This window comes from Glossina fuscipes, unplaced genomic scaffold, assembly GCF_014805625.2.
Source record: "Glossina fuscipes isolate IAEA_lab_2018 unplaced genomic scaffold, Yale_Gfus_2 26, whole genome shotgun sequence".
NCBI classification, from domain to species: Eukaryota; Metazoa; Arthropoda; class Insecta; order Diptera; family Glossinidae; genus Glossina; species Glossina fuscipes.
The window spans coordinates 2,431,767-2,448,202 of NW_023998421.1; the positions used below are offsets into that span (position 1 = coordinate 2,431,767).

The window sequence follows — 16,436 nt, forward strand, 5'->3', positions numbered from 1 at the left end:
GCTTGAGATAAATCCATCTGCCTTTCTTTGTACCAATCGAATCAGATTACCATGTTCTGATCATTTTAAGTTTGGTTATCCGTCAGCCGCTCTAGTTTTCCACCTATATGTAGCTCGTAAATTTTCCATATATTTTTTTCGATCACCTTCTATAAAATGCCTTATTTTGAAATATCGTTATTTGGACAACCATAGGAGGTGTCATAGCATTTAATGGTATGCGATGAATTACTACATGAATTACTTCTTTTTAAAGAAAATGTCAGTGCACAGTAGTTGTAGAGATCGGAGTGGAATAGCTAAAGACCCAAGAACCCGTTAATTATATCATAAACTAATTATTAAGCAAATATGTTCATTACTTAAATAAGGCCATAGTTTACCTTAGTTAAAGCCTTTTTCTTATTAGCCTTACAGATGAGCTTATAAATTCCCTCACGCCATGATTCAAAAGTTATCCCCAGGTTTTAGTTCGTTGCTAGTTCATTGGCTTCTTTGTCGCCTCTTAATACAATTCTAGCACAAAACTTCCGATAGAAATTTGAAACTTGTGAAAGTTCTTTCTAATCTTTAATTCGGTCTTAAAGTAATCTAAAAATTCTGTGGAAACATGCTCGTTGTTGCTTAACAAATCGTAACTTCGTAATGGAACCTATTCTCCATTTCTCTTCGCGATACAATACCAAAATATTATACCTTAATGTCATCCATATACATAAAAGTGTTTTATATGCGCGAATTTGCCGAAATGGAGATTTTTTTTTTATATAAAGATCTGTTGAAAGATAGGCACTCTTTGTGGATTGCTCGTGAAAATAATTCGTTCGCTGTTCATTTTCGATAGGGTTCTCCGTTGCCCCAAAACAAGACAATGTATTTAATCGAAACATCTCAGATATTGTGATCGGGCGGGTTTGAGAAAAATTTCCGCGTACAGACAGACAGACACGCGGCCATGCAGACCAACAAGCTTATATCGATATAATAAAAGCTGGTTTTCTCTTAAGTACTTCTAGGTGTTACGTACATCCGCCCTCTGCCATATGCAATGTAGGGTGTGAAAAGATAAGTCAAAGCACTATACACAATAGCTTCCCAGCTACATTTCTTTAGTTTGAAGAATATATTTAACCGACTCGTCCAAAACACTTTACACTATTCGTAGGCCATAAAGAAAGTGAAAAGAATTGAGATTTTAAAAAAACTTGCTTAAGTTGTTGGCGTGTGTGGGTGCGATACTTTCGCACCTCATGTACATCGGTCTTAATGAAGCGGTTCTCCTCATTTAATTCGCAAAAGCGTTTTATGAGCCTAATAAAGAACCAATTGGCAAAAGTTCTGCCCAGGTGCTAACCAGGCAAGCACAAGCACTTATATCTCTTGGGGTCAATTTAACTTCAAAAAAAAATCTTAAAGATTCATCATCAACAAATATTTGTAGACATCATATGCAACAGACCATGAAAAGAGAAAAGCATTCAAAACACAAAATTGAAAATATATCATTAATCTTCGTCAATGCCGATAAGACATGATAACAATAGCAACAAAATTTACAATTTCTATCTGCATCACATTTTTTGAACTTTAATAATTTTTTTTATTATATCACATCAAAAAAATACTGTGCAACGTAGATTATTAGTTTCGAACTATTTGTGGGATTAAGAGACAGAGTGGAAAGTAATAAAATGCGAATAAAATGTTCAAGAATTGGTAAAACAAAATCGTAAATGAGTGAAAAGTATTCGATATAAGATTTAATGGAGAACAGGTGTGAAATCTATAGGCACAAGTTAAAGCGAATCTTCTTGAACGACATTCTATTGTATACATAACACATAAATTAAGTAAAGAGACATATGTAAATGCGAACAGTTCACTTCTTTTCTACAGTATTAGGATGTTTGTTGCAAATTTGCCAACACCCAAAATATTGCCTGAGACCGCCATTATGAGGGGGATTGTGTCGGCACCATCTACTCTCAGTACGCGGGTAAGTAAAAAAATTTACCATTTGCATTTGCTATCTGCAATGCATTTTTTCCGGCGGTCATAACTCCTCTTGGACTTCATACATAGAAATCTAACCATGGTAGTCCAATCTTGCTTATTTTGTTGCTTCAGTTCTCAGAAACACCTGAGACGATAACTGCGTAGACTACGCAAAGTTTCTCTACGCCGAAAAGCTTGATATGGGAGGCCGATCTATTGCCAAATCCTCAATAAACAATAAAGGCGTGTGTACAAGAAACATATGTGCGACTTGGTAACGGAGCTCAGTTATACCAGGACATTGAGTGATGTGTAAGTCACTTTCATCTGCTTCAAGATTACGTTAACATTTTTCACATGGGTGTGTGTGTAAATGTGTACTTTTTGGACTTTTTGTAGGATGAAGATACAACTCCACACTTTAAAGAAAACACTTGTGTTTGACACATGTCTGCATCTATTAAAAGCGTGGATAAGTTTGGGTGGATGATAATAGCCCGATAGACTTTTGACTTATTCTAGAACTGTCGGTTTTGCAGAATCGGCAAAAAGCATTTAGATGGGGCTCAGACGAACGATGCGACAAATTATAAATTTAAATTATGACATATGATAATAGCACCAGTTGGCCAACAGTTGGTTGGACGGTCCATGCAGCAAATTATAAGTTTACGTCTGCTGTTATTGATTTGTGGCTTTGCAGACGAGTGAAACTCCTTTTTACACATAGACGAAAAGCTTACGCGGATGAACAAAAAAATACATCTGGTTAGATCTAAACTTGTGGAGTCATTGATAATTTTGTTTTGCATATGCAACCACTTTTTAGACAATACTTTTAAGCGCAAGCAATATGCATAAAGGGGGTGGTTCTGATGCACTTTAATAATTCCGAATGGTTTTATTTTTGTTAATTTCTACACGAATGAAATGTTCATTCGGGACTGATGTGCGTGTATGCGAGCAATAGTTAGCTTAAGGAACCATTAAAGTTGTTGTGAAACAACAAAATTGTGGGCATACGCATGCCCCACTAACTGGCTGGCTAAGGAATGATGGAGAGATGAGTGGTCTTCTATTTCACGTCCACCTGAATCCAATAAAGCAATTATATGAAAATTGCATCGAAATTATGTAGGATAAGCGCGCATTAGATGAAAACAACATTTCTCTGCGAACTAATCACGTTATTTAATACATACCAGAAGAAACGATAAAGAAAAGAAACGAGGAACAACAGCTTGCTTTGAAATGAAGACTTCAGACAAAATTGCATTAAACAAAAAAAAACAAAAAAAAAGGACGGAAAAGAAACGAAGCAGAGCGAAGATAGACACACAGACCGACTATGATATAAAATACTTTAATGTGATTAAACACAACTGTAATGAAACTCATGAAAGACAACGTAAGAACAACCGTACAATTATATGCTTTCAATGCATTATGCTTACAAAAAAAAAAAAAATAAAAACAAAAAAGAAAAACGAAAATTTGTTAAATTTATTTCAACCACAAATCACGTCACGATTTTATTATTACAAGACCAAGCCAAAGTCAAAATAGCTCAGCACTTGTGAAATATGTTGGAGTTTTTATGGGAATGCATGTGTATTAGTGGCTGCAGACAACTGTAATGATTAGGAAAATTAGGAATTTCTTAACAGAGAGTATTTGACAATGACAAGTGAATTAGCATAAACGTTAAATGTTAATTTCTTCACGAACTAGTGAACATTTAATTGCGCTTATAAAAAACAGTCGTAAGGCACAACACAACTATTCTGCTATAGTGTTCCAGATGCCACACTTGAAGAGTGTCTTTACGTTTAGCTTCATGCGTAAGATGTTTGTAATGTATCATCGCAAAATTAACGCCAAAAACCGATCGCGATTCAATATACGCATGATTTAATTGACCTGATACGATCTGAAGCGATTTTCTTCATTACACTTACTACTTGGTAGTGTCCACCTTCTTTCCAAAATTTTACACGGCCATGCGAAACTTATATAAGAGTCGATCGTCTGCCGATCGTCCATGGACCAGACAAGTTAAACCTGCTCCACTCACTCCGCACACACCTCGTCTACTGCCGTCCTCCGCCGGACACCGATACATTTTACTTTGCGGAACTTGGTTGGTTGCAAATTAATCCGGAACGCTACCTTCTCCGCCGTCTTAGTTCTTGTAACCCCTTCGAAGCAGAATTGTTCACAATTCTTTAATCTTCTGGGTTTTCGACCATGCACCAAAGTACCTCGTGAGGTTTCCGTCTAGGATAACCGTGCGAGGTATTGCCTCGCTTGTTCCACAAGTCGAATATATTGGACAACTGCCACGTCCATATCTGCGTAGGGATTTTCAGAAGCAACTGTGAGCAGGAAACTGGGTGAGGTGGAGTACTACTCCACATTCTTTTGCTTACAACGACACGTTGGCGATAAGCGAGAACATCCGTCTATCTTTCTTTGCCCTTTTCCACCGCTCATGCCACTCCCTCATTCATGTCAAGAACTTCCCCTTCTCGCCGACGACTCTTTGTGCCTATCCTGCACAACTCTTTTTGTAGATTGTTTCATCTCATCCGCATTTGCAATTACTAGGGTCTTTCTTCGAAGATTGTTCGAAAACCGCATATCTGCCGAAGGGTATTAAGATGGTGTATCGCCGCTACCCTGCTGCACTTTAGGGCGAAAGGGAGCCGCATTACGTAGTTTCCAACCCCACACACATACCTCCGCCTTTTTTCCTGTTGGTTATTATCGATGCGTCCGTATTGTTCTCTACCGGTGCGTTGTTGCCTGCGTTTGTGCGCTTTTTTAGGTATGTCTGTATATAGGCATTTACGCTGCCCCAAGCGCACTTCTTTACCATACTGTGCTGTAGAATTGTCAAGTTTCATTTTATGTGCGCACACTTGAGAATATTTTGCTTTTTATAAAACAACTTCATTATAAAATATTTAAAATTTTCACGTTTATGAATACTCCCTATAAGACATTTTAATTTTTAGCACAAAATCAATGTGATTTATAGCAAGAAAGGTTGATATAAAGTGTGGTATAAATCAAACTGTTAGCGAAAATATAATTTTTGGCAAGAAATTTCCTCGGTCAACCTCAGAAAGCTTGTAACAGGCAAAAGCGAGCAATTAATCTTTAATCTTTTTCATAAAGGGAAACAATTAGTAAATAAAAAAAAAATTTTTGGTCGAATCTTAGATACCCACCTAGTAAAATAAATCAATCATACTATCCAATTGATGGTCATCAAAAATATTCTACATGCACCTAAAAAAAAAAAAAAAAATAGAAAAAAAATATAAAAATACTATAGTGAGCCATGGCCCACGATTAAATACCCTACATCGTCCTATAGATATCTATGTAACGACTTTTTAAATAAGGCCTGGAAAGTGGTTGAAAAAGTGGTCCGATCCGAAGCATTTTCAATAGCTCTCATCTATGGGCTAAAACATAACGGTGGGCTAATTTTCATCAAAATAAATCGAAAGTTACGACATGTAGTTCGAACAGAATGAAGCAAGACGGACGGACAAGGTGACTTTCTGAATCGATTGGTATTAAGAAAAGAGTAGGTTTTCTCGACTCCTTTTGAATGCTCAATACACCCACACAAGCTTAATATACTCTGGTACCACAAACGATGTGGGGCATAAATATACACTAGAGATTGGACACAGACTGAGTCTAATAACAGAGATGTATTTAGGCTCATGAATAGAAGTTGAAAGAAAGGTCAATACATTGCACTATTACCGGCTCTATGTCTTCAAATCATATTCTTCTATAAAATTTCCATCAATGTTAATCTCAGCATTGGCCGGAATCGCAATGAAATTTTAATACATTTCTCTCGAATCTTATTACTACCTAAAAATCATAGGAACTCGTCAGCAGTCATCCTGAAGAATACGCATTAGCAACATTGAAATAGCGTGGATTAAAGATGGTAAGCCCTATCAAGATCAAAAAAATATATATATATATAAATTTATCAGAATAAAGTTGACAGGCTGCAAACGCACATGTTTTGTCATTTGTACGATAAAAGACATATCAATCTATATGCCATCCTACCAACTTATTGAGTAACGTTTTATTCTCAAAAAAACAAATCTTTATCGTTTTTCCTTAATCATTTTAATCTCTTATCTATAATCAGCGATATTGACTGTAAATATAACACTTTTTTTTTCTAAAAATCAAACTTTCATTTGCGATCCCATAGTAATTCCAAATGCCAGTGCATAAATGATCATAGATATATTCTATCTAAATAAGAATACATTTTTCTTAACAGAATTCGAAGACATTATAACCGTTATGACAGGATATACATATAGTTGTTTACGTTCGCCTAATAATGGTAGACAAAAAAAAAAAAAAAAAAAAAATTCATTTAAATTTCCTTAAACTTTTTCTTATCTTCTTTAAATAAAACGAATTACGGATATGTACATCAAAATTCAATGCGATAGATACTAAGTTTTACGGCCATTCCACAAGCAACGGATATAGGGACGGATGAATACAAAATTTCACTTTGTTCGCTTTGATTAAGAATTTATTGGTCTAACGAGGCCCTTCATGTTCAATTTTGTTATTTGCAAAAAGCATGAGAAAATAAACATGTCCTCTGCTTTCGAAAATGATTATAAAGAGATACGACCATCTGTATATAACAAAAAAAAAAAAAAAAAAAAAATTAAGTGAATAATGATATATGCATAAAAAAGCACAAAACAACAATCAGCAGGCAAGACAATAAAAACAACAAGAAAAACAGCAACAAATACTTAATAAATGAGTGTTTACAAGTTATAATATTTCACTGTCAAGTGCGCGCGCTGCGGCCAATACGTGAGGAGTGCCTTCACCCCTTTTATCGATCACCGTCTTTACAAAATTTTTGCGTAAAAGTACACGAGTACACGAACGAGACAGAGAAGCGAAATGCGAGAGTAGTAAAACAGCAAACCTTCATGTAATCACAACAAATTATTAATAATAATATAATTATGACAAGCAACTTGATGCTGTCTCTGGCTTTGCACTGGCTTTGGCACGGGCACTAAGGACGACGACGAATCCAAACGAAGGAAAGGGTGAGAGAAGGAAAGAAAAAAAAAAAACGAGACAAAACAAAACAAAAAGCACACCAAAGAGAATATTTAGACAGAAAATACCAACACATAAATTAGTAAACAATGAAAAAAAGAAAAGAGAGAAGAAAAACGTCCAAAAACGCACACACATACACGAATAAAGAAGATCCGTATGAAGAGATATATTGTTTGGCCGACAAACGAGATGAGCAAACAGATAGACAGACGGACGCACTAACGGACGGAAGCATTAACTGTCGGTCGATCCGACAGAACGGTTGAACCGTCATTGAAAACGAAAAGAAGAAAAGGGGCAGTCAGTGAGTATTAATTTACAACTACTGTTGGTTACTTGGTTGCTGATTGTAAGCACCTTAACGGTTATCGCAAATCTCTCGAAACGACGATGTGATAAATAAAACAAGAAAAGGAAAATAACAACAACACCAACAATAACAACAAAATTAAATATAAAAATTAATTTGTATGATTTGGCGAAATGATTGTATACATAAATACATACATATATATATATAAGTACATATATATACATACATGTCCAACCCAAACAGCCAGATAGACAGATATTTTAAATGTTTAAGATTTAAGTGCGAATTTACGCACAATGATAACAAAATCCAATAAATATTTTTGCTCTGTTCCGTTCAGCAAGAATTTATGCAAATCTCTTTTCCGTTGCGTTTGCGCGTCAATAGGTTTTTAATGATATTTCTGTTGTCAGCACAGCACAGACTTTCACCCAATCCACCAAACTCAGTCTTCACCATCGCACTGCCCTTCTTTCTTTAATACACACACACAATCGGCAGCAATGAAATGAGATGAATATAAAAGAAAAACAAAAAAAAAAACAAAAAAAAAAACCAAAGAAAAAAGCATTGCCTTCGGGTCTGCACGGTTCGAATTCCCCCCACAAGCGATACGTCAACATAATGTCGAAATTAATTAGTTGCGGTTAAACATCAGGAGTTGTTGTTTCGTTCATATTGCTGCCACAACGCTTTACCGTTGCCTTGCCAGCACCATGATATTTTCATGAATTTTTGTGTTGTACCAATCTTCCGAAAGAAAATGACGTTGATCTTTATGTATTTTATGCGTAGGTGGCATGATGCTGGAATATCATCTTCGAAAACGGATAAAAAAAAACTATGCAAAATGAGTTTTTTCAGTTCAACGATTGCATGATCGCCTCATAAGTGCATATATATATATATATATGTATATACGTGTAAATGTATACATATATGCATATATATATATATATATATATATATATAGTTATTGTTGTGCATGTCCATGTTTTGTATGTACTTCGTATTTGCTGCATTCACGCATTTGGTGGTAGTAAAGGGTATTTATGAATCTTAATTTGCGTTTTTATGAGGTGCTTTAAATTAATTATGCAACGTTCATGTCTGCACGAATTCATGCATGTATATATATATATATGTATATATATATATATGTATGTATGCATGTATGTATTTATATATGTGCGGGAGTTGAATCACAATTCTTTTTGTATTTCAATGCTCGCCATAGGTATCGTTGATAATATCATCTTTTCATTTATCAAAAGGAATTTATGAAAAGGCGGTATAATAGCCTTGATTTGGCGATTTTTGCGGTCAGAAAACAGAAGACTAGTGAAAGTTAATTTTTCTTTATAAAGCAATAAGAATCTTTATGACTCAGACGGAAAAGTAAAAGTAAGACTTCAATTTCAATAACAACTAACATCGACATTGCCACGAAACAACTATTTGTAAATTATGTATGTGATTAAAATTAAGGAAAAATCGTCAATATGCTATCGAATAAAAAATACGGTTATGGCAGACGAACACAATCTAAGATGAAAGCGTTAAACACATTAAACGCATTTGGATCTTGGATCAGCAAAATATTTACTTTTTTATATATCTGCTGTTACTTCAGCAATGCAATGCAATGCAAGCAAAGTTTTCAATACATAATAGATCTACGGGAAATTTCAGCCCGCTTTTAGAATACTAATGTGCGACTATGCTCCCAAAATATGTTTCTTGAGCTAAATCAAGTCTTCCCGCAGTCTCCGATATTGTCAATCGAAGATGTTCGCCCAGAGTGTGGTTTCTGCACACGCTTCTCTAGCACATCTTTTTTATTGGAATTTGTACCAAATATAGTGACGTAAAAGAGCTTTATCAGTAAACAATGACAAACGATCGCGGCTCGGTTAATACTAACAGAACTAATACTAACCCCTTCGTTGTAGCCCATTCAGTCTGTATACATTCAGTGATAAAAGGAGAGATCCAAGTATGCGCATACTTATCGAAACTTATTTTAAAGGGGGCCAACACAACTTTCCGGTAATCAAACCTTTTTTGCCATCTCAACGCATGATGATGCAAGCGATGCAAGTTCAGTCAGTACTCATTGTGGTTAGCACTTAAGCCAATCATGGGTCTTTAAGACGTGAAGACACTAATAAATATATTCTTCAATCCGCTCCTCTAAAACAATAGACCAAACTAAGTTTTCTGATACGAAGCATTCAAACCGTTTGGTTACAATGATCGCGGAAATGCATATCAACGACATTTCAAAAGGCCATCTGAGCCGATATAATCGGCATTACCCCAAAAACACGAATAAATCTATTATTGTACATAATGGGTTTACATGAAAAAAACACACATACTGCATATATTTTGGAAAAGAAAGGGGGACGAGAAAGACAGAGATACTGAATCCACAAAAAAGTATCTTTGTAGCCTTAGTTGCAAAACAAGGGCAATGACTCCTTTATTTTTTTCCAAGGTTTTTAATAGTCCACGAAAGCTCAAGCTCACGATTCATGAAAGGCCTAAGAAACGTTATGGTATACGGAGAAGTAGCTTATCTCTTAATAACATTTATCGCCTATGCATCTACTTCTATAAAATAATATAAATGCCACGGATAGCAGTTTCTTCGAAGCTTCGTTATTGCTTTAGAAGTATCTCGTAGCTCAGCATCGAAGTTCAAATTTTGAGGAGTCTTAAATTTGTGGAGAAAAACGAAGCCCATCTGCTTATAATCGAGCCCACCAAAGAAATTTTTTAACTACTGACCTAAAATAAAAATCAGCTATGTCTGCCTTACACAAATATATAGAAAGCAATCTGCCAAAGACATCGTTGTCGTACATCTCGGTACAACTCGGTTATTAACTAAGTCATTTGTAATCTCCGGAAAACACTTTCACAAAAATGTCAACTTGACGGTCTTTCCGCGCTTGCAAGTAGAAAAATTAATTGGCTTAGCTGATTGAGATGCAGTTCAGACGACGTCGTCCAAGTTGCCAACGTAATGTCGGCAATGCAAACGTCACAAAAACCAATGCCGATAGGAAGATGTAACAAACAAAGTTATATTCGACAGCGGCCCTATCTTCTGTTACCCATCACCAATACTTGGTGGGCGTGGCTGATTTTTTCTATGTTTTTAAAACATAAGTGGAAATTTATATCGTATAGCTGAAGCAGATATCTTTATTTTGGCAAAATAAGGGAACTTTCAATGTTCTGATTTACTATCCCATTTTTGGACAGTTGGTGCGGAACCACACATTTTCATCGCTGTTGGTCTTGTGGTTTGTAAGTAACGGTCAATAAACGAGCGAACTTTTTTATTTTTGAGAACAGTGGTGGTCTCAAGTTATGTTCTACTGTGAGCGTATCCATTGACCATTCTAGCCCAATGTTTCTGTCACAGTTGCAGCAGATAGTTTCCTTTCCGCGACCAAGAGAACGCTTACCATGGACCTTTTACAGACAGACAGAGAAACCGACGAGCGGTCATGCTCAAATTTTTTTATAATTTGATGCTTTAATCAGGAAAGCAGATATTTTATGGGGTACATGAGACTTTCGTTTATGTGTTTATGTTTTGCAAACGTTTGGACCAAACAAGAAAGAACGTTATAGTCAGGTGACGCCGGCCATTGCATATCCCGCATCACTTCGCTCGTTTTGGTAATAATACATCAAAAAGTTTTTTTTTTACGCAAAGCCATAATTTTCGTTGCCAAAGTACGTCCGTGCACTTAATTTCATCAAAATATCTGAAAAATTGCCGCCTGCAGCATGAACAGAAAACTACCTCAGACGGATAGACAACCAAATTTACAAAATGATTCTGAATCGGATCAGTGTAATGAAAGGTAGGTCTACCTTAAGCTCCTCTGGGTATCACATACGTCCGCACTAACTTAATGTAGTCTGCATCCCAAGTGGTGTAGGGCATAATAAATATAGCCCTTATTCTTCGATTACCAGTATAAAAATATTAGCCCCCTTCAATTTTCGATTTTAGGCATAGAATTCTCCGTAATACATCATCTTGAAAACATTCTTCATTGGCAACACCGTCAGACGACAAGTTCGTGCTAACAACGAAGGTTAATAAGAAGAGGGGAGGTACATTTTTAAGGAATATGCATTACCAAAGGGACATATTACGTTTTTGGGTTTACTCGGTTTTGATTTATAAAACACTTTATACTCTATGTAAATTTAAAACCAAAAGCGCCTGCAATTTTTCTATTCATTCCAACATCAATATTTTAAAGCCAATAACATGAAATTGAAAAAGTATTCTAACAATATCGTTGTCAACAACATATAAAGCATATGAATATAAGTCCGAGAACTAATTTTTTCAAAATTAAACGCATGTCCTCTTATATAAACGTTGTCAACAGAAATACGTGAAATACGTGTGAAATACAATCTGCCAACTGAAAAAAAATGTAAATATATTTTATTTACTGCTTTGAATTTCATTTCTTCTAACATTTCATTTACAATAAATTTTTTAAAGAAATAATAAAGTGCAACGCTCGCACATATATGTAGAAATTCATTAGAAATTTAAACACGCACGCAACAAATAAATAGCATAATTTTGGGCATGCAATGAAATCATATAAAGAATTTCACCTCTTTTAGAGCTGTCCTCACAGAAAACATTCAATAACTTCAAATTTATTTATGCAATTCGTCAAGTCTCTGCGATCCTTTAAAAATGAGTTTAAACTAAAAAAAAGTCCGACTTCACTGAAACATTTTTTCCTTGATTATCACAATCTCAGCTTTCGTATAAGATAAGCCATATTGCCAACATTGCCCGGTTTTGGCAACTCTGCCACTATTTACTTACCTTTAGTAAGCAGCTGGTAATTATTATACATATATACATATACGTATTATTTCCTTGGAAATTCATAAAAGCGAAATCACGATTTACGAAAAATGCAAATTAAGCAAATGAACCTAATACTAGCGTGTAAATGGAATATTAAGAAGGATAAAATCAAGAAGTGTGACAGGCCGGCGATTAAGCAGGCAGTTTATTTAAAAACCATCAAACGACACTTCACAAGGAACAGTTGCTTTTTGGCCGGCAACGTGAAAAGGCGCAAAACTATCACGCTTGTAGCATCGCAGGCGCAAAAAACGTAATAAGTAAAACATTTGTGCAAAAAAGCAACTGGTGCTTGCAATAAATTTTTATGTGATTCAATAAGCTTTACACTAGGTGCTAATGGCTGTGTTTGCTTGGGTAAATTTAGTGAGAAATTATTTATGAGCATAAGTTTAAACAATACATTTTACTTATAGGGCGCAAATTCTCATGGCCAACTAGGCCTTGGTTACGAGTCAGAAATGTCGATGGAACCGCAAAGGTTAAAGAAATATTCATTTACAGTCACCAGTGTTCGTTCGATACGTGGTGGAGGTGGCCATGTTTTGGTTTTAGATGCTTGCGGTCAGCTACACGCCTGCGGTTGGAATAATCGCGGCCAATTAGGTTTAGACATCACACAAGATAATATTAGCGAATTTAAAATGATACCCATGAAATTTTTCAAGGTAGGACTTGTTCAAGAATAAGCAAAATTTTCGGAACTTACTAGCAATCCATGCAGGATTCTCCTATCGATTTAATGGCTTGTGGCTGGGATTCATCTGGATGTATAACAAGTGATCGCAAGTTGTTCCTTTGGGGCTCAAATGCTTTTCAGCAATTGGGAGTATGTCATCGCGGATTTACATCCGTACGCAAACCAATGCAGATTCAATTACCGGGCAATGATACCCCCTTACGTCTCAGCCTAGGTAAGAATATTACCTCACAGCAAAATCGAAAATAATTACTTTTTAGCTTAGGTATGAGACATTCAGCAATTTTAACAAGCGAATGGAAAGTTTACATATACGGACGGATGAAACTCTCTGATAACATATCCGAGATGTTAAGCATTGTCAAGATTACACAAAGTCTACTTGTTGTCAAAATTGCTTCACGTTGGTCCGAGGAATATTGTATCAAAAATATAGCAAGCGGTCAAAATCATGTACTTATGCATTTGGGCCCGATTGAAGATAATTACGCTGAGGAAGAAAAAAATACAGCCTCAAAGCGAGTAGAAGTATTCGGCGATAATAAATATGGTCAAGCAAATGCTTTTCAATTTGAAGAGAAAATAATTCGTTTAGCAGCTGGTTGGACTCATAATTCGGTACTACTTAAGAATAACAGCGTATTATCGTGGGGTCGCAACAGTTACGGACAACTAGGCTGGGGTCAATTTACTGAAAATCATGCCATACCTATGCAATTATCAGTATCGCCAGTCATAGTGCCTATTGATTTACATCTTGGCTCCGAGCACGGTTTAATGGTGACAAAAGAGGGAGATGTTTTCACATGGGGTTGGAATGAACATGGCAATTGTGGAAATAATTCCACTAACAATATGTAAGTCGTAAAATTTCTTTGAAAAGTGGCAAGTATATATCTATACATGTGATCCATCTATATCTTCTTCTCTTAGCGCAACACCTACTCTAGTCGATTTGCCAACGGCATGCAAAATTGCTGCGTGTGGTGCAGGCTTTTGTTTTGCCATATGCGCGAAAGTAAATTAAGTGTTTTCTAATACGTTAAATGAAATGCAAGGACATTAATATTATATTGACCTTAATTTTGTTGAGCAATATTTTGTTTTAAGCTAGAAAAGAACAAAAAGTTTTCTTTAAGTTCACTTGTTTGTAAATGTTTGTAATAAATTCAATGCGAAAAAAGTTTTATGAAAGTTTTGCGTAATTTTGCGTTTCTTTGAAAAGAAAGTTGATATGCAATAGCAATGTAAAGAATATAGGCAAATGATGGAGGAGTACGCGAACACGTTCGCGTGAATTTCCGCCACTCTAATAAAAATTGTAATTCTCAACTTTCCATTCAAAGATTCTACTACTCCCGTTGATGGACGTTTTTTTCGCGCAGATAGAAGGCAAATAGTTTGTATCGAAAAGTGAATCGAAATCGAGTGGCGACGCAAATTAGGCTTAAGCATTACTGACGATATCAGATAAGTATATTATGAAATGTACTGTGTGTAAACAGAACAGAAGTTAGCCGACACATTGAAGAAGTTTATGAAAACAGGCAACAAGTTTTTTAACGATAATCTTATGATGAAGAGCTACTGATGCAAGTGATAATTGCCTTTTAAATAATAATATGTCAGAATACGCAAAACTATTCTCATATCGCCCCTAAAAATTGTTTTTAATCTATTTTCCCCTTACTAACCCTGACCAATTACCTTCGTCTTCGGTTTCGTAGAAGTGAATCAATAAATAGAGAAAATTAGTTTTATACATATAAACTCTATTTACCCAAAAATCCGCATAATAGTGATAGTATTTTGATCGGAAAACTTGGGAATACATGCAGAGAAATATTATATTTGTACCAGAAACTTTTCAGAAACTTTTATCTTAACTTTGCTATTATATGTGTATACATTGACATCTTACCTTTCCTTCATTCACGTGTTGTGTCGCAAAAGTCCTTAAAGGTAACCAAATATATAATTTCTCTATTCCTAGATAGTGAACATCTTTCGAAATAAATCAATGTCTTGTTACAAAAGTTCTCTGAATAAAATCTTTTTCTTTCCGACAATTCTGACAACGGCTATGTTATTGTGTTATTAATATTGTGTAAATGGTTGCCAATGATGATTTCAAATTTTTCCAAACTCCATTTAAAATGCTTTTCGAATACAAGTTGCACGATTCCTTAGACTTCTATTGTCGCTTTAAGTCTTCTAACAAAAGAAGGATAGACAGAAGGATCTGACTAAAATGATCAAGAAAGAAAGAAGAGATCATATATTTTCAGTGACTCGCAACGTTAGTTCCGAGTAAAGAAGCTGAAACTCTCCCGTTATGCGTAATCACATTGGGGATATGTCCTACCTGTCAGAAAGAAGAGAGGATAGAGAAACAATGGAAATGGTAGTCGGAGCCTAGTCGCTGTGTGCTCGATTGATAAGTGATATGCCTTTATCGGCTGAGTACTCACTATAGCTACGACCAACGAAGATTCTACGCACTTGAGATTTGAACCTGCGAAGACTGACTTCGTAGTCGCGTTTCTTATCTACTTGCTTACTCAGTAAGATAGCATTCATAAAGTGCATGTTTAAATATAAGAACTTACTCTCCTTTTCTTCGCCCACTTATTCCCATTCAACAGCAAGTATTATATTTTTTCCCACCACTTATTCTCATTTAACGGCAAATATATCGATGATGACCGGAAGAGAGATTTCTTTAGTATCCGTTAATGATGCTTTGCTGTGGTATGCCCAAAACGGATTCTTGCAAACGTATTTATCTTGATTTTCCCAACGTTGATTCAAAATAGAGCTGCTTAGGATGGCCAAAAAAAAAAAGAGGTAAATCTCCGTATAATCTATAGGCTTCTTTTACTTATAAGAAGAGTTCAATAGAAATAGTTTATCCTTTATTATTTTCTGTACAATTTTAAATCATTTCTCTCTTTCATTTCTATTTCGAATTCAACTGCCAGGCTTTCCCCACAGCTGTTTTTCCTTTCGAACTCAGCAACTAGGCATTATTTTCTATACAAGTTTTCTTTTTTATAGTTTTGATAGATATAGACGTTGAGTAATGTCTATGCAGTTGAAGCTGTTAATTTACAAAATTGATTACTAAGTTATGAGTCTAAGAGTCAAGATTACAACCGGCATGGCCTTGTATATACCCTATCGATTGTGTTCCTATACATATGGTTGTGGACTTGCAGTTCTTGTTTATCTTGCATTTCTTGTAGTGCTTAGTTAACTCAATCTTTTTAATCATCTTTTAAGACAAATATATTTTATTATGAAGTCACGTAAATAATGTAGAATTAACACTGGGACATTATCTACATCTACAG

At 35.4% G+C, this 16,436-nt stretch overlaps 1 protein-coding gene across 1 annotated transcript; it reads left to right on the top strand.

Annotated features, from left to right (window-relative positions):
* The first annotated feature begins 12,387 nt into the window (after positions 1-12,387).
* LOC119635476 (secretion-regulating guanine nucleotide exchange factor) lies at positions 12,388-15,909 on the top strand. Its single transcript, XM_038030287.1, has 5 exons — positions 12,388-12,740; positions 12,800-13,051; positions 13,108-13,297; positions 13,349-13,940; positions 14,017-15,909. Exons 1-5 carry the CDS (start codon positions 12,723-12,725, stop codon positions 14,108-14,110), a joined length of 1,146 nt encoding a protein of 381 aa, XP_037886215.1. The 5' UTR covers positions 12,388-12,722; the 3' UTR covers positions 14,111-15,909.
* The last annotated feature ends 527 nt before the right edge of the window (positions 15,910-16,436 follow it).